Here is a 17973-nt window from a genome sequence, read left to right as displayed (position 1 = left end):
TCTATCATGCAAAGATGGAAAATAAAATAAAGAGTCTTTGCTTACAAAAATAAATAAAATAAAACAAAGACAGTCTTTAAAAAACATAGAAGACAAATAAAGACGGTCTTAAAAGAACATAGAAGATAAGTAAAACCTAGATGACATCCTTTTTCTAAGGCAAGTCTAGGATTCATCAAAATCTCACATGATCTACATTTTTCTGACATTTAAATCCAGTAGATAACAAAGTACATTTGCAAAGAATGTAAATGTGAACAAAACACGAATTCTCCTAACACAATCAACTGAAAGAGCCAACTTGCCTTCATGTAAGCCAGAGTAAAAGAACAAAGAGCTCAGGGATTCGAAGAAGCTTGCATGCAGTTTATAAAGCAAGCAGTGACTTGTATCTTTTACGGCCCTGTCATGTCTTCTTCATGAAGTTGTGCCTCCCAATTCAAGGCTCAAAACAAATCACCAGATTTAAACAGGCAATGCTGAAGATGGCCAGTTAGCTGTTGGAATTCTCTGGCCCAAAAATTAAAGAATTTGGAGAAATTTTCCATCAATCAAGTCAAAAGACACCAAACTTCAGTAACTCATTATTTGTCAAATCTTTCTATCGCTAACATGGCTAGACGAAGATGATGTCTTCAATCTGACAAGCCTCTCATCATGATCAGCACTAAAGAGAATATTATTCCAGTTCGCAGACCTTTGGACATTCCTTGAAGGAACCTGGTCACTATCTTCTCCACCAGAAGCTTCATACCCATCACTTGTAGACCTTGAAAATGGAATTCCCCTCTGAGCAACTGCACCACTTCCTGAAAAACCTGTGAGCTGTCTTGACTCTTCAGCTCCTGAAGAGGAGACCCGAAATGGGTGTATGTCTGGTGAGTCTAAACTACTCTCAGGAGATGAAGCAACAACACCAGCAGAGGTTGACATAGCACGACTTGTTTGGAAAGCACTGCGCGCTTCAAGCTGAAGAGGGGCCAAACTAGTTGATGTCTCACTGAAACCTTTCTCAGCAGCCATAGCTGAGACATTTGTTATAGGCTCCACAGGTAGGTCAGCTGGAAGGCGCATTCGCTTACTAGCTCGCCTTCTATTATTGTCAGGCCTTGCAACCACTCTGCGGCCACTACTGCCAAAGCTGCTGTCTGCTTCTAGTTCGAAAGACGTTTCCTGTCGTGTAACAGGATGCAAAATCTTAGACCTTTTTCTTGCCTCTCCAGCAGCTTTTGAAACCTCGTCTACATTTAATCGGGCTAATGTCCATGGACTGATCTTTACTGCTGGATTCCTCTTCTTGACTGGCTCTTCACCTACCATCTTCTTCCCTAATGAGCTTACAGAACGAATTTCTGGAGGAACAACATCAAACTGAAAGAGAAAAACCAAAAAATGCAGAGACATCATGAATAGTAATAGCAATGATGATTGCATTCATCGCATCCTATATAACCACTCTCCTAGTTTTCATCCTAACAGCACTAAACAGGCAGGTGAAATTTGACTAATCTAAATGACAGTTGTGCATCTTAGTAATTGACCAATAACAAGTTTGTTTGTGCCTCAATAATGTTTAATGTGCACATCCCCATACTACAAACAAAGCGTAGGGGGTTGCATCAGATCAAAAATATATATTTTTTAAAAAGCGCATAGTATATCAGTTCATTTTCCCCATGATATATTGCATTTGAAGAAGAGTTGAGAAGGATCCTTGTTCACATAGCAATACAAGAAAAGGTAAATGCAGCATCACTCAAAAGAGTTTTCCTGTCAACTTAATAATAGAGTTTTGTTTTATCCATTATCAACTTAGTGGGCACCAAACAACTTGGCATTAGCCTAGTGGTTATATAATCGAGCTTAGAGGTGAAAGATCCTCCAGGTCGGGTGTTCGAACCAAGGGGACGTAATTCCTTGGGGTTTTTTGGATTCCGTGGGTCAAGAACCGATGGCACGGGCCTGCTTCCTAGAGGGGTTAAGAGCCATATTATGAGCCTCAGCCTATTCTTACTTGTGCATTGGGCATCAACTCAAGACTAAATTGGTGGCCCGCTATGTGTATGGGGTGACCATCCCGGGTTTAAAATTGGTCCAGGGGTCACAATGTAGCCGTTGGGCTGGGGCCTTCCAGATCATGAAAAAAAAAGAAAAAAAAAACCTTAGTGGGCACCGACTGAACAAAAAATACATGCAATCAGAGGTTACATTTTGATGTTTCATGTAGCTTCCAAACACCAAAAACTGTATTTCACAAGTACGGCAATTGATCATCTAGAAAACTCTCAACCAATGGAACACAATTCTTTTTGCAAAATTCTGAGTACTAGAGTAATTAACGGACTCTTAATCATGCTGATATGTGTCCAAGAAACGGAGTGCATTGGTCCAAGAAATACCTGATCTTCCAAAAACAGACGAGGAGGTGTGCACCATGTAGCCCGGTGAAAAGTACTAAAGGAGCTTGCACTGCTTAATCCAGTAAGTGAACTGACAGTAGACATCTGCGGACTCTGCTGACCCCCAATTACTTGTTGCTCTTGCTCTTGCTCTTGCTCCCTTAATGCTACTATGTAGTCATAAGTGCTGATCCCCTGAAACATGTGCAGAAGACACTTTGTTAGCTGGTTTCATATTAACCTGACATAGAAACCGTCACAAAAAGAGGAAAAAAAAAAGTCAATAATATCACACACGAGTGGGGAACAAAAGGGACAAGATCCCATTTATCCAGATCTAAAATAAACCCCAGAGCTCAACAATTGGAAGTGACAAGATCACCTTTTTTATGAGAAGGATGTGGAAGAAGAATAGCTGAGCCAGAGGGAGCGTTGCAATCATGGCCAAAATGGTGCATAATGACTGAGAATGTAATTATAAGTTGTTAGTTGGCTAGAGGATTTGAATGGTATCAAACACCAAATGCATTTACTAAGCCTCAACCATCTGATTTAATCTCTCTTTCAGGCGGGTGCTGGATGTAAGCTAATCTGAAAAGGAAAACATGTGTAATATATGTCCATAAGAAAACTTACCACCACAATAATAAAGGGAACCAGAGAGAAACTGCTTCCCAACTTGGAAGAGACATCCACAGAGTATCGCTTCCGCTCAAGAAAACAGCAGACCAGTACAAGGATTCCAGTTGACCATTGTATAATAAGCTGCAATCTCAAGCCCAAGGTGCACAAACCATGTACATACCTGTCAATAACTAATAAAATGAAAATGACTTGAAAATAAATAGGCTTACTCTGGGTTGATCGTCTGGCCCGATGCGTGAGGATATCATAGCATCAACTAAGATAAGTTTTTTATACCAGGGTTTTGTCCAATATTCATTTGGAACATGACTGGGAAAGTATTGAGTAAACAACCTTTGAAGCAAAAGATTCAAATGACATAAAGGAGCAAAGAGACAGCAGATTTTAGGGACAATGAACTATGTGAAATATTCAAAGAACTGGGTAAATTTCAGAACAGTTCAATTTAAGGAAAACATATTATTTCCAGAATGTTTGGAAATATACCATGTCAGGATAACGAGTCCAAGCTGCTGCATTCTATTCTCACTAGATTTCTTTTTCTTTCCTACAGAGTGGTGATACGAAACCATTGTAGGAGACAGGAAGGATTTAGGCCACAGAAGATATATCCTAGAGGACATGCTAAAAGGTTATGCATGAGGAACATGAAACATCAGTGATTTGAATAGGATACCATGGATAGGAAATGCTAACAATTTCGGCTTGACCATTAGGCAGAAGATTGATACACATGCTTACCAAGAGGAGAGCAAAAACCATGAGGGTGAAAAACTGCCGATAGTTCTTTTTGCCTATACAGTTGTTAAGCCACTGCAAAAGCAAGGGATAAAAATCACTTAGTAGAATAATCAGAGAACGTAATATTTTCAACAAATCAAGATCCTGTATACCCTGCAGTGATGGTCAAAGCGGTCTACACACTTGTCACAAACTCTACAGTGCTTACTGTACTTGAAAACCTGCAGACAATTAATAAATGGAAAAGCAACTCCATAAATAGTCAAACACAGATTAATGCATGAATATTTTAGTTATCAAATATGTGTAACCCTGTGAGCTAAAGAATAACTCTCTGTAACCCTGTTACCTAAAGAATCACTATCTCGGTATTGGTCAAGTAACCAAGGTATGTAATTAAAGTAGTTCTTGATAGACAAACCCCAAGTCACATGCTTGATTTCTGTATATCAAGCCAGACAAGTAGCCCCTCAATATCTCCATACAGCTAAGCAAAAAATCAAACAACTAATTTAAAAAAATATAATTGTAATGATCTCAAATGGTTGTCAAACCTCAACTTCACACAAACTGCAATAGAACGTTCCATCTTCGCTCAGTTGTTGCTCAGAGGATTCCTCATTTGGATTTGAGCAATTGCAGATAAAAGCACAAGGTGAAAAGACCAATAGGAAACAACATGGTTTATCTCTGAAGGCCCTCTGCTTTTGAATGTCAGTATTGGGGTCATTTGGAGTTACATCTGCGCTCATGACATCTGAATCAGCATGTTTCTTTACAATTGAAGGAGCATTTGACTCATGCACAGATGAAGTTGAGTCCACAGCTAGTTTGGAATCCTTTGCTTGGATATTCTTCCCCTTCCCTGGATTGTTGATATACTTTTTAGACCTAAAAACTCCGGTGTCTGCAGGGTCAGCAGCTGCACACCATATGTACAGGCCGAAAACACAGGCAATCTAGAAAAACAACAGTGGTTAAAGTTCCAATCAAAGAAAGAACACATCTAGATCCTGAAACAGAATGCTTCAAATTGGAGTCTACATCATATTAAAAAATGTATCTCTCATCAACCATGACCTGAGAACAAGGCCAAATCTAGCACATTCATGCATGGACACTGCAACCCAATAATCTCTATGAATGCATTTCATAAATCACTGGCCAATTTCAAGCACTCAATGTCATTGAAATTAATGACTTTAATTTTACAGGAATTACGGATATGGGCCTCAGCTAAATATTTGATAAATACCAAGAATTCTAATATGCCTACTCTTGAGTCTCGCATTTACAGATGTAATGATGAAATTGCCTTGGCTACATTTTTATGCCACTATCTACCATTTCTCAATGCAAGGATTGGCGAGGCAGAGATCTCATTAGTCACTAACAGTATGGCGTACAAAGCCAAAGGACATAGATGGAAGTTGCAGAAATCCTACAGAATGTAGTACCAAAAGAGCTTTACTAAGAAACATTATGGATAGTTTTATAGGGTTGTAAGCGTTTAGATCATAAGGTCCAGAATGAGCAATGGCCACAGATCAAAAACCGCTATAAATTTTACTGGATATGAAGTCACGAATTTTTATAAGTTCACCATTTTACTTTGACCTTGTTGCACAAGTTGCCAGCTACTTAATTAGTCATTTAAGGTGTATAGCTCCTTCTAACAATAAAGTGATGAATTAAAGAGATTAAAGTCATCTAGTGGTGCTCATGTAATTATTTGCTAAGAATGTGTAACTTATTGTGCATATATTTCACTGCTCAGATTCCAACAGCACTTAGAAATTAAGACCTTTGTCTGAATACTAAATACCATACAAAAATAAAACAATGTGAATGCCTGAAACCGTTCCATAAAGCAAACTCTTTTATTCACTAAGCGGATCAAATTTTTGTCAAATTCCTATGCAAAAGCAGAACCCTTCTAATCTAAACAGTAAGAAATGTCTGCAATAGGAAGAACCAATAAATTCTATTCAACAGCAGCATCGATGGCTTGAAATCTTCCCAACATGACATAGTCAGTTCATCCCTAAAATTACAGAAAAAAAATACATTCCAGTATAACTTAACATAAACAGGAAAATCATAAGTTATGCTATTCCCTAAACAAGTGAATAACTTTGATCTAGCAAATCAAATATGATTTCCATGTGGTATAATTCACAGAGAGAATACAATTAAGGACCCATGTGTGCAAAAAAAAAAAAGAAGAGAGCATAAGCCAGAGTTAATTTGAGAGAAAGATATCAGGTATACAGCTACACGAGTGACTATGGGGAATTCACCATAACAGAAGAGCACAGATCTCAGTTCTTCCACAAACCAAAAAAGATTACAAATGTCTATGTAGAGAAATCAAAAGGAAAGTGAAATGGCTTACAAGAGGAGTGTAGATTCCGACGGCTATATACTGAAACATCTTCTTCCCAACGAAAGGAGCGAAGAACACGTAGAAGGCAAACCCCAATGCCAGAAATACGGCAACAGCCACAACCTTCAAAGAGTCCAATCAAAGAAAAACAAAATCAAGCTCGATAAGAGAAAGTGCCAAACAGTAATAAAGGGAAAAAAATATACCTGAAGGGGATGGTAAGGGAGTTGCCAACCATGCTTCCTCATCTTAAGCCCAGAAAGAAAAGATTGTACAAAGCAAATAGTAGAACGCAGTGGCTGAACACAAAGAAGCCAAAAACAACTCTTTTACCCTATAAACAAATTGTTAACCCAACAACGCTTTTACATTTGCTACGCTATTTCTAAGATGGGTCTAATCAAAGAGACAGAGATGGGTACAAAAAAAGCTGGGAATTGAAGAACTGGTGGTGGGTATGAGGAGGAAGGAAGAGAACAAAGGAAGCTCTTCTCTGTTTAACTCAATCATAGCCTCTCTGGTCATAGAAGGAGAGAGGGTGTGTGGTCTTTAGGGCTTTTTCATTGTTTCTTGTGAAGCTTTTTGAGATTTTACTGGGGGGAGAGAGAGAGAGAGAGAGAGAGAGGTGTCTGGTTTTCCTTTTGTTGCATAGTATAATTACCATTTTACTTTTATTTTTTTCCGCGGGCAAATCATGTGACAGAACCCACTGCCTCTGCATCCGACAGACAGCTTTGCTTTTGTTATTGCTAGCACCAACCACTCATTCTGTTCATGCTTATTCATTCTAACTAATGCAGATGTATATGTGTAAGTATATATCATAATCATTGCGGATTTAAATGATCGAGAATTGAACAAAGTGTGTGGGTTTTGTTTGTAGAAAATAAGTGGGGCAGAGTGAACAACTGGTTGAATGGCTGTGTTTGAGCTCTGTAACTATTACCACATGATCATTTCATAGTTGTAGAGTTTAGAATATGGGAAGAGGGGGGTGAGAGCTATTAATTAACAATTTCAGAGGACAGGACACTAGAACAGGAGAGGGACTAGAGTAGAGAGTAGAGAGTACAGAGAGGGACATTACATGGGCTGGGCTGGTTTTTGTCTATGCGTTGGCAGATTGCGTTTGGCATTTTCTTGTCAGATGAGAGAGAGACTCTAATATTCCAATATTTTTATTGTTTCAATTCTATCCATGTCTTATTCTTATGTGTAGTGTAGATTGAATTATTATTTTTTTCCTTATTGGGAGTCTGACTCTGAAGTTATCTTTCATGGGATACTCAATTACTCGTACTGTAGTAGATAAATTATAAATCTTATCTATCTATTGAGATTGAGCTGGGTAAGGGTAATAGCCCACAAACAATGCATCCAAAAACACATACCCACATTTACCCAGGTCCGTCTAACTAAACTCGCAGGGCCAGGGCCAGGGTGTCGCGAGTCTTTGGAATGCGCATGCTGGATTCGATCCATTGTTATTGGGCCTGTACTTCCACCCGAGCCCCTGTACTTGCCCCGAGGCCCTATGTTTACCTGGTTGGCCCATTTATTATCATCTATTTTCTCCATTAGCGTTTAGGTCGTTGCGGATATCCTTCTCTTACTTGATAATGTCATCTCTTATTATTTGCAAGTGGAATAGGAAGCCATGATGACACTTTATATTCATGTCCTCTCTGCTCTCTCCTCTCTTTTAGTGAGTTATATGAATATATGATAATCCAATCCGGAATCGAATAACCTCCTGATCCATATTCCATGGCAAGCCTATTCTACACATACTACTTGTTCCATTATCATTCCTTGGATTCTCTAAACTAGTCAGTCAGTCAATCTTAATACCATCCATCACGCGACGACATAAATAAATATTTTTACAAATTGACACATTTAATTACATTACATACTTCTCCATCTAAGGGAGGTATTACTATTTATACCCTATTTCACCACACTAGTTTACTCCATTTGCATCCGCCAAGCTTCTCCTAACCCTGTGTCAAACTCACACTATGGGAGGTCAGCATATGACAATATATTTATGCAGTATGTATGTGAAATCTTAAACAATGTTCTAAATTTAAACACATGGTGAACTGACGTTTCATGCCACCATATACATACTTCATTAATGAGAAGACAATATATATATATACACACACACACACACACCCAAGCAGTTGTAGAATAATGGAATCAAGCAAGCCATTGGTATATGTGCTATATACACTGAGTCATACTTAATCTGTGGCTCCAAAAAAAAACGCACGAGAAAAAGTTCAGAGAAACTAACCTCAGCATTTTCTGTCTTATATTTTTGTACTTCTTCTTGAGAACATATTAGCCTGTAGATGAAAATGCTCTGGAAGTTAGCTTCCTGACTTAAAAATAATACATAACATCTTGTTTTTAAGTGTCTTGTCTTCATGTAGATAAAACTCCGTCTACCTATACTGCAAATCAGCTAATTCATTGAGGAGCTCCTTTTCCTTGTCATGTGCTGCTTCTAACTGCAGTTGGAGATAAAACATTTTTCAGTATCCACATATAGGTAGCACCTTATTAGCATCACTCAAACATTGCTCAAGGGCACAAGGTCTCAGTATGAAACTGAATCGTGCAGTTAGTACCGTACGTCCGCTATGCTTCAAACTTGCAAATAGAAAGGTAAGAGCAATATTGAATCATAATCCGATATCATGTACAGAAAATCCAAAAAGCTCCCAGCTCTGGCACATTTTCCTGAAACTAGTCAACCTAAACGTACTCATCCTAAAACAGTTGGCCAACTGGGTGTAAGAACCAAAAGTGATAAAAACAATTAACAATTATAAGCTGCACTAGCAAAGGCTAGAGACAATGTCTTTCTTATGAAACTAAAATATGTGACACGGAGCCTTCATGAGATCTTTTGTTTTTCTTTTTTCTTTTTTGATTGTTCAACTGGATGGGGATTCAAACTCCTGTTCTTAGGACGGGCAGAGAGAAGCTCATTTGAAGTAGTGGTGCTCCTCAACCTTCAAAAGCTTTTCAAAGTTCTTATCTTCAACGTTTAAAACAAAGATTCCACTACTACTAGTTCTTACTCAGCTAATATAATCAGGAAACATTGAGCAAACAATGAGCAATACATCACATATTATGTGGGATAACAAAATATTTCCAGATATACACAGGCAATTATCATATATTGGTAGTAAATTCAATATTTGTTTTATCCCAATTCTATAATAAAAAATTAATTTCTACTTTTAATACACAACTCATTAATTGATTATAATTTCACTTGAGATGCTCGCTGATAGATCTACCTTAGTTTTAATTCAATGCTATATTATAATAGATCTTGAACTTCTTAGGGTAGTAATCTTATAAAAAGAACAGGAGGCTTTCAGTACCACATGACAATCTATTAGGAAATAATTAGATAACAAACAGAATGCCCCAGAATCACATACCAAAGACTTCTCTGTTACACCTACATTTTCCATACTGGATCCTCCGTCAGAAGCAAGCTTGGCTGCATTTATTGTGGGTATAAGACACAAGATCATGGAATGATTATCTAGGAGGGAAAAAAGTTCAAGGGCCAAAAAAGTTCAAGGGTCCTTGATGTTTTCTCACCTGTGGTTTCACAAGTAGAGATCTGTTTCATGAGCCTCAGAATACTTTCCTGGTCACAAGAATAGGACGGGCATAAAATTTCAACCACAAGTAGAATGCAAAACAAGACGTAAATTATTTCCATCTGTACCCTTTGAAGAATGTTTGTTTGCAGAACTGAAAGCAGCAATGGAAACATAGAAGAGGCAGAAAGAGTTGATGCTGCAGCCTCAAGTGCTGATGGTACAGACACTGCAGCATGTTGGTTAAGAACCTACATGATAAACACAGAGTTTCTGAAAGGACTGTTGAGGAATGAGATATTACAGGATGATTGTTCACTTACATTCTAAAGAAACATTCTTCTTTTTTCAAATTCACAGACACAGATAAGTCTTTAGGTCAATGCCAAAGGAACTCTTAGACACTCAAAATAGGCAGTACCATTTTCAAAAAACAAAAAAAAAAAAACACAAAGAGTCTTCTCCTCTATTTTAGGTGCAACTAATTAAAGTTATTCCTTGAGCTTGATCAGGGATGACATGTCAACTCATGTTGCCAAATACATTACACGCACACACATACACACAAACACAGTATGCATACTTCATTACTTGTTTCACAAGCCCATACATCATGCCCATGTTATCAAATATGTTTTGAAAGAGCAAACGCTGAGTTCACACACAGAGGGAGAGAGAGAGACCAAGGGCAACTACTTATCCACTTACTTATTTCGCAAATGTATTGATTTAATACAGATATTTGGCACATATATGCTGACCTCAAAAGTACCAACCTGCAGGCTATGACTCTTCTGCAGTATTGCCGATGGCACCACCTGAAAAAACCATGGGGGAGGGGTTTCATGTGTGTTTGAATAAGAGAAGGAAATATACAGGCCACAATATTGAAAGTTACCTTTTCAAATTCAACATTCTCAGAAGTTACTTTAAACCGTCCTCGTTGCTGAACAACTGGTGGCTTTGCTTTCTCATCAAGTTCATCACTATTCGATGCTGCAAGAATACTTTGATTAAGTGGACAAATAGAAGTGTGTTAATGTAGAGCAGGAAAGTAAAATAAATAACATATACATCACCAAAAACTGAGAAATGTTACAACAAACAGATAAAAGGAAAAAAGACAATTAAAGCACTTACCACCTGATGATTTATGCACTTTAGTTGGAATATCCAGTACTGTGTCATCCACGGCATGATTAGCTGTTGCTCCATTGCAAGCTAAGTTGCTCTGCTGCAAATTTTGCAACTTATCGCTGAAAATTCCAGGAATCTTTATAAACATGTGCAGAACTTCAAATATAACTCGAGTATATAGGATTACCAAATGCTTCACTAACATAATAAAAAGGGGTAAACAACTTCCGTAAACAAGACTTTCGCAGTGGACGATTGACGGGTTGAGGACATGCAAGATATACGTAGCCTTCCCTCTACATAATATGTTGAGAGGCTGTTTCCGGGGTTTGAACCTGTGACCTCTAAGTTGCACTTCTACAACTTAACCATTGGGTCACATGTTCGCCGGTAAGAGGTAAACAACAATTGTGCACAAAGCTCCTACAAATTCTAACAGATAAAGATAGCCTGAGAAAATACTAAGGCCCTCAAGAACATCAATCGCAGCCAAATAGCCATGTTAATAAGTGTTTATACCCACAATTATTTTATTTTTTTTTATAGGGTTTTGAATCTATTATTTAGACCAACAATAAGAAAATAGTAGCAAGGAGTAAAAGAACCATATTCTGTTGGTGATAACTTTATTGAAGAGAACACAAATTAATGGGGGTTAAATATATAGAAATTTGTGATGTACGATGAGAGTAAGCAATATTGTGACAGCACTACCCAACAAATTTCATATGAATAGTCGGACTAATTTACCTAACTTCCAAGCAAAGTAACATATAAGAGTTTGACCAGTACTCATAATATGCAAACCAAATTAACTATGGCAAAAAAAAATCAATTTGATTATGTATATTGTCAAACCTTTCTCCTCTAATAAGAAGAGCAGTACTCTCTGTTACGGTCATGCTCTCTGATGAACTTCCTCTTCTTTCATGTGTATGACTCGCCACGCCCTCTGAAATTTCCCCATTATTATCCAGAATAGGCTTTTCGTGGATATTATTTTTGAGATTATCATCATGATTGTGTGAAGGATTCTGCAAGACATGCTGTTCACTGCAAGGACTGGCACTGCTAAAGTTATCATCAGATCTGACCATTTTACTTCTGGCAAATAAATCATCGTCAACTTCCAAGACTCAAGATAGCATATATGTTTTTTTGGTTAGCAAAATTTATAACGACACAACTCACAGGCACTTTGGATTTTGATCGCTTCATGAAAATAAAGATTATGAGGTATATTCTAGCATCCTAATACCAAGGGAACATGAAGATATAGATAACAGTGAAGATACCTCATAGCATTTACGGATGACCTAGTAAATGTAAGCGAAGTCGATTGAGTCGGTATAAGATCATTATCTTGCTGAGAATTTTTAAATAATTAGGAACCTACCAAGCTTTTAAAATTAAAATGGAAATAATCAAGTTACATTTTTTTTCTTCTAAATATTAGAAAACATCATCAACTACCTCTGCAACTTGTAGAAATGGTCCTGCTGAAGACATTTGTGGTTGCTTTTCATGTCCCTCCAGTCCAGCTAAGGAATTTGAGGTCCTTACTTGATTATTATCTGGTACAGGGTCCTCATCTTGAATCTAAATAAACAATAATGTTTTGAGAAATTTTAGAACTTTCACTCACCAAATAACATCCACAAAGGAAGCAAGATAAAATACTATTATACCAGGGAAGCCTGAGCCTTCACATCTTCAAGATTGAAGTTCCAGCCACTAATTCCTCGTTTATATTCATTCTACACATCATCGAAAGAACACATACTAAGCCAGCAAGAAAAATATTTGTCAAGAAAAAAAAGTAGACTAAAACCTATTCAAATTACGATAACCTATCAATGGGCATAGAATCATTGTAATTGTCATGCATGTTACATGTACTGATCACAAAACAGGAAGAAAAGAGAGAGAGAGAGAGAGAGAGAGAGAGAAATATATCGCATGGAATAACCTTTTGCCCTCTTTTTCTCAACTCTCCTTTCCCCCCTCTCTTTTATATAATTATAGCAAATTGCCTACTAGGAAAAGATAGCCATCAATTCTTTAACATCCACATCAAAGTTTGCTCCCATAAAAAAAAAACTCTATGATTCCACTCCCCACAAATTATCCAACAAACAATCGACGGAATCAACCTGGCCACTAGTCACTAACAAGACATACCCGTTATTATAACAGAGCAAATGCTTTTTATCCTCTCCCTTCTTATAAAAGATTTAGTGAATATATCTCCTTTGCCTTACCTAGAATTAGAAAGCTAATGATGAGCATCTAAGGCTTCTTAAGTGAAGAAAATAAATTTTCTAGCTGGAAAATGTTTGATTTTCTTGAAAACAATGCATGATAGAGCCTATGTATGGGAGAAAAAAATAATGAAATTGCTATTTAGAAGACTAGTAAACCAAAGTCTCCTCGAAAAAGAGGCTTGTGAACAGGAGTCTTTAAAGTTTTCCATCTTTTTGGTGTGATAAGTTACCACATTTTCTTAAGCAGAAAAATAAATTTCTAACCTGGGATATTTCCTCCTTCCGACCATCTGGCATCTTCTTTTGTGCAAGCATATCTTCTTCCTTTCTCTGTATCATGAAATAACACCATTTTTCAGTATTCAATAGAAATGAGCACGTATTTAAGCTTCCTTCATCACAGTCATAATAAAAAAACTGTCATCCAAACCTTTAATGCCTTTATACGATCACCAAGAGCAGGCAACCCCTCTAAAAGCATTCGGGCTATGTAATCATTTGACCTAGCTTGTTTGAAAAAGGAATGCTTTAACAACTTCTTTGCAGAGGGCCGTTTTGAAGGATCTTTCACCAAACAACTGGCAATCATCTGCTTAAAAGACTGAAGAACCAAAGGAAAAATGAAAAGAAGTACTTTGCAGCATAATCTCATCTTAATAGTATCAACCAGATCCATTTTCTTACAGCATACCTTAGAAAACTTCCTATCTCTTTCATAATCAAGGCCAGGGGGTGCGTTTTGCAAGGTCATTAGCAATACCTAGCAAGAACTTATTCACTTTAGATTGCAATAAACAAATGCTCCTTTACAACAAGTTCTGATAATGCGACACCATATGATAAACTTATATGCACCTTCATCGGAGGATACTTTGAAAAAGGAGCATGTCCATGAGCAAGTTCCAATGCAGTAATCCCAAAAGACCATATATCAGCCCTGTAAGAAGTTTTAGAGTAACATCAAAATCATGCTACCTAATAAGTTTGGAGAAACTTCTGTTCAAAAATAATACACTTTACTTGAAGTCGTAACCATGTAACTGTTCCATAACCTCTGGTGCCATCCTGCAAAAACATAAATATGGAGACATTCGTAAATATATAATAGGAAAAAAAGTAATGGAGTCATTGCATTGTTGGTATTGATCCCTATTACACCATCTTCAGAGAAATCTCACCAGAGAATATTTGTGGATATACTATCGTAGAAGCTGTACAGTTAGTTTTGATAATGTTGGTGCATCAAGGCCCAAGTTCATCCACTAAAAGTCGGTAACATAAAAATATGTGGAGCAGAAAAGACGAAAAATAAATTGTTGAAGTATTTATGTGTGTTTCATGGTAAAAAGAATACCAGCAAGGTGTCCCCACGAATGTATTCCTCATGCGTTGTCTATCACCTGAATCAAAAAGACAAGCAGAGACACCAAAATCTCCTAATTTGATTGCACCACGTGCATCAATGAGAATATTCCCAGCCTATGAAAAGCATAGGAAAAGATGAATCATAATTACGTAACTAATACCAAATCATATATCAAGTGCCATACTAAACAAACACTATTAACAATATATGAAACTAAATAAAAGTTAACCTCAGTGCACATTGCATGAGGCTCCCAACACTAGGATTTGAAGTTTCTACTCTAGTGCATACTAATGTTAACTAAGCTATCATGTCAAACCAAAATAATACAAAATGAATAAAAAGAGTAAACGACATCTTCAAAATAAAACATAGGATCAAGTACTCACTTTAACATCTCGATGTATATGCCCATGATGATGAAGATACTCTAGACCCTTTAATACCTCACGAAGTATTGTTGCTATCACTGCCTCCTCAAAACCATCAGGGTAAGCAGCTTTCAATATATGAAGACAAGAACCGCCAGCCATGAATGGCATGACAACCCACAGGTTGTGATCAATAACAAAGGAGCAGTGTGATTTAAGAACATTGGGGTGGTCAACCAATATCATTGTTTGTGCTTCACGAGAAATGTTACTCTGGGTATTGCAAAGAAGATAAATTTAGAGTTAAAGCAACAATAATTGTCCAGCCATATCAAGAACAGGTAGAATCATTAAAAAAATTAAATACATATATAGAATATATGGTGCATAAACACTCCATCAGCACTGATATTTCCCTACAAACTCAGCTTAGAACAAGTGCCATTAGGGAATAACAGTCTAACAAAGCCCTTTTCCTATTAGATTATTAAGAGAGCAACTCCAAATTCCTTAGTAATAGAGACCGGAACAAAAGGTTAGAAACTAAGAAATACGAGGACATTGCATGGAAAGTGAGGACATTTCATAGACATTGATAAATAAAATAAATAAATATATATATATATATATATATAATAAATAAAAAAGCCCACCCCATGCAATTGAGCTGGTAACATATCATCAAACTTGGAAGATAACAAGCATTTTCAAATTCCCAACTATTACCCAACAAATTCTACTGAGACGATGGGTGTTCTTCTTTCAATCTAGGGTAATACCATCTCATTTTTTAAATAAAAAAATTCACAACATATGCTCCTCCATTGAAAAATAAACAATTTCTAAAGCCAATACCAATCGAAAAAAAAATAAAAGGATTGTGTTTTACCAGATCACCGTTGTGACGTTCAAAATCGAGAATCTTAATGGCGACGATCTCATCGAAAGGTACACACAGAGCGCGATGAACGGAGGCACTGACGCCTTGACCAACCTCCTCATAAAGCTGATAATGCTCTGGACCGATTGGAAACTTTTTCTTCTCCATTGGACAAATACAAATTCAAAAGCTCATAGAAAGGATAGTAGTAGTGGTAGCAATGATGTTTCCATATCCATTGAATCAACAACAAAAAAGGAAACGTAGGAAGAAAGGAAAGGTGAATTGGCATTGATGAGGTTTTCCTGTGTTGCCTTTCTCGCGAGAGAGTATGTATCGGATCACCACCCAAACAAAGCTAAAACATTTCTTAATTTGAATCGTGATGAGGTGCTGCCATTTATCATAATATAAAAAAGATTTTATTATAATATACTATTGTTGGTTAATGGTATGCCAATCCGAGCGTAACAATAAGGTTGGATTCCAACCACAAACCAAATTCTCTGTCATATTTTTTTTTTAAAAAATCCGGGCGTAAGAACCACTAGGGCCCAATGTGCTTGGGCTTGGATTTCCAACCTAAACCATAAAACCTGTATCTTCATTGATATAGACACCAATACCAGAAGGCATTGTTCTACATTTCTTATGACAGACTAACCCTTTTCATGTTTCTCTGTCTAATTGCTAGCAGTGATCTCGGTCTTAATTCTCCAACTAGTTGTGTAGCATGTGCAGATGTTGATGTCTGACTTCCATGATCTGGTATATTATATAGGTACTATGAAGACCAGTAAAATGGTTAAAACTAGAGTATTACATATAATTCAACATAATAAAAGACAGTTTCTTACCCTGCAATTGCATAGATGATTGAGAACAATTACAATGCAGTGATGTAACTGCACTTTGCTGACTGCTGTATACTGCAAGTTAAGTGTTGCTTGCTAGCTAGTTGCTTCTATATATCCTACCTGGGCATTCTTTATTCCTACGATTATTCCCTTTGCCCTTGCATACAATGCAAATCATTTCTCAGTATTAGTCCATTCCCATAATCTCTAAGTAGATCAATCCTACTCCAATTCACGTAACACCCTTCTCTTGGTCCTCGTGTCTTGGCTTCTCTTGTGGCTAGAAACTTGGAAGTTAACCTCTTTACTTTCTTCTCTTACTCGTATGTATGATCTCTGTGATAGGTTTTTGCCGTGAAACTGTTGGAATAATCTCTATCATTAGATCCATATATACACCCATGCACTTGACTCTAAACAGAAATTATGTGCATAAAATACAAATTGAGATCAAAGACTGCAATCCAACTACTTACAGCTAGCTAGATAACTAAAGTAAAATCACGAGTTCAAGAAAGATGAATGAGTAATATACCAGACTGCAGAGTGTTTCACAAATCTCTTTGTTTCCCATCTAACCCTGTCTAAACATAGTATGGATGAGGCCCTGTGTTGTGTTCACAAATATAGAGGCTTAAATAAGATAAGAACAATATAATAAGCATTAACTGGATATCAACGACTATCTTCTTATATTGTGCAACAACCTCATACATATACATGTCAAGGACTACAATTCATCCTTAGTTATAGTGGTATCTTATTTTTCAATTATGTCCCCCATATCATGTAGTTTGGTCTCCCAAGGCCAACAACCAGCATATGCCTATCCATCACAATGAAATTGTTCAATGTTATTTTTTTCTTTTTTAAAATGGGTTAAGTGGACCTAATATTCTATTAATTAAAAGAAAAAAAATCATAAAAAACCATTTATAAGCCCTCCTACAAAAATAATATTTTTTTGTAAATAATCTTATGTTTTATTGGTATCAATACTTTTCTTCATTTTTACCCTCAATTTTCCTTTTACTAATATTTTTGTCTCCTTTTTTTTGCATAAGAAAAAATTTGAACAAAAAAAAAAACTATTGCAACTGTTGAGAAGATTTGAGTTTTAAAAGTCTGATTTTTTAGAAAAAGAGAGTGCTAGAGACCTCTAAAATTTGACTCCCAAAAATCTCTCAAATCTATGTGGCATTAAAATAGCCATTGATTAAAAACACACATATAATACTCATTTCACATTCAATACTCTACATTAAATGGGGATCTTTTGAAGGTCATTTTTT

The 17973-nt window shown here is 36.7% G+C and overlaps 2 protein-coding genes across 8 annotated transcripts; both read right to left on the bottom strand.

Annotated features, from left to right (window-relative positions):
• Nucleotides 1–36: 36 nt before the first annotated feature.
• On the bottom strand, nucleotides 37–6823 carry LOC119991118 (probable protein S-acyltransferase 22). Of its 2 annotated transcripts, XM_038837333.1 has the most exons (9): nucleotides 6378–6822; nucleotides 6181–6294; nucleotides 4340–4744; nucleotides 3938–4006; nucleotides 3786–3857; nucleotides 3036–3164; nucleotides 2782–2862; nucleotides 2400–2594; nucleotides 37–1371 (listed from the first exon to the last, which is right to left on the bottom strand). In XM_038837333.1, the coding sequence occupies exons 1-9, from the start codon at nucleotides 6417–6419 to the stop codon at nucleotides 592–594; spliced, it is 1887 nt and encodes a 628-aa protein (XP_038693261.1). In that variant the 5' UTR covers nucleotides 6420–6822; the 3' UTR covers nucleotides 37–591. The 2 variants fall into 2 exon arrangements, with proteins under 2 accessions (XP_038693261.1, XP_038693262.1); XM_038837334.1 differs by lacking the exon at nucleotides 2782–2862 and having other exon boundaries at nucleotides 6378–6823.
• Nucleotides 6824–7894: 1071 nt separating this feature from the next.
• On the bottom strand, nucleotides 7895–16214 carry LOC119990628 (serine/threonine-protein kinase OSR1-like). 6 transcript variants are annotated; one of them, XM_038836634.1, is made up of 21 exons: nucleotides 15834–16214; nucleotides 14963–15217; nucleotides 14562–14686; nucleotides 14228–14272; nucleotides 14063–14144; nucleotides 13899–13967; nucleotides 13638–13808; nucleotides 13472–13537; nucleotides 12632–12700; nucleotides 12417–12542; nucleotides 12239–12309; nucleotides 11802–12047; nucleotides 10947–11062; nucleotides 10705–10802; nucleotides 10568–10624; nucleotides 9935–10057; nucleotides 9805–9853; nucleotides 9639–9700; nucleotides 8629–8690; nucleotides 8474–8525; nucleotides 7895–8190 (listed from the first exon to the last, which is right to left on the bottom strand). In XM_038836634.1, the coding sequence occupies exons 1-21, from the start codon at nucleotides 15990–15992 to the stop codon at nucleotides 8140–8142; spliced, it is 2154 nt and encodes a 717-aa protein (XP_038692562.1). In that variant the 5' UTR covers nucleotides 15993–16214; the 3' UTR covers nucleotides 7895–8139. The 6 variants fall into 6 exon arrangements, with proteins under 6 accessions (XP_038692562.1, XP_038692567.1, XP_038692565.1 ...); XM_038836639.1 differs by having other exon boundaries at nucleotides 10583–10624; nucleotides 15834–16007; XM_038836637.1 differs by having other exon boundaries at nucleotides 7895–8174; nucleotides 15834–15992.
• Nucleotides 16215–17973: the final 1759 nt, after the last annotated feature.

The sequence above is a fragment of the Tripterygium wilfordii genome, chromosome 22 (assembly GCF_013401445.1).
Source record: "Tripterygium wilfordii isolate XIE 37 chromosome 22, ASM1340144v1, whole genome shotgun sequence".
In the NCBI taxonomy this organism is placed as follows: Eukaryota; Viridiplantae; Streptophyta; class Magnoliopsida; order Celastrales; family Celastraceae; genus Tripterygium; species Tripterygium wilfordii.
This window is presented reverse-complemented; position numbering and strand designations above follow the sequence as displayed.

Excerpts from the sequence above, each read along its gene's own strand:
- LOC119991118 (XM_038837333.1), bottom strand. The coding sequence starts at position 6,419 with ATGAGGAAGCATGGTTGGCAACTCCCTTACCATCCCCTTCAG. Across the intron at positions 2,863-3,035 it reads TTCCCTTTATTATTGTGGTG|TCATTATGCACCATTTTGGC; the intron begins GTAAGTTTTCTT and ends TTACATTCTCAG. Across the intron at positions 2,595-2,781 it reads ACATCCTTCTCATAAAAAAG|GGGATCAGCACTTATGACTA; the intron begins GTGATCTTGTCA and ends CACATGTTTCAG.
- LOC119990628 (XM_038836634.1), bottom strand. The coding sequence starts at position 15,992 with ATGGAGAAGAAAAAGTTTCCAATCGGTCCAGAGCATTATCAGCTTTAT. Across the intron at positions 14,687-14,962 it reads ATATACATCGAGATGTTAAA|GCTGGGAATATTCTCATTGA; the intron begins GTGAGTACTTGA and ends TGCTTTTCATAG. Across the intron at positions 10,625-10,704 it reads AGAATGTTGAATTTGAAAAG|GTGGTGCCATCGGCAATACT; the intron begins GTAACTTTCAAT and ends TGGTTTTTTCAG.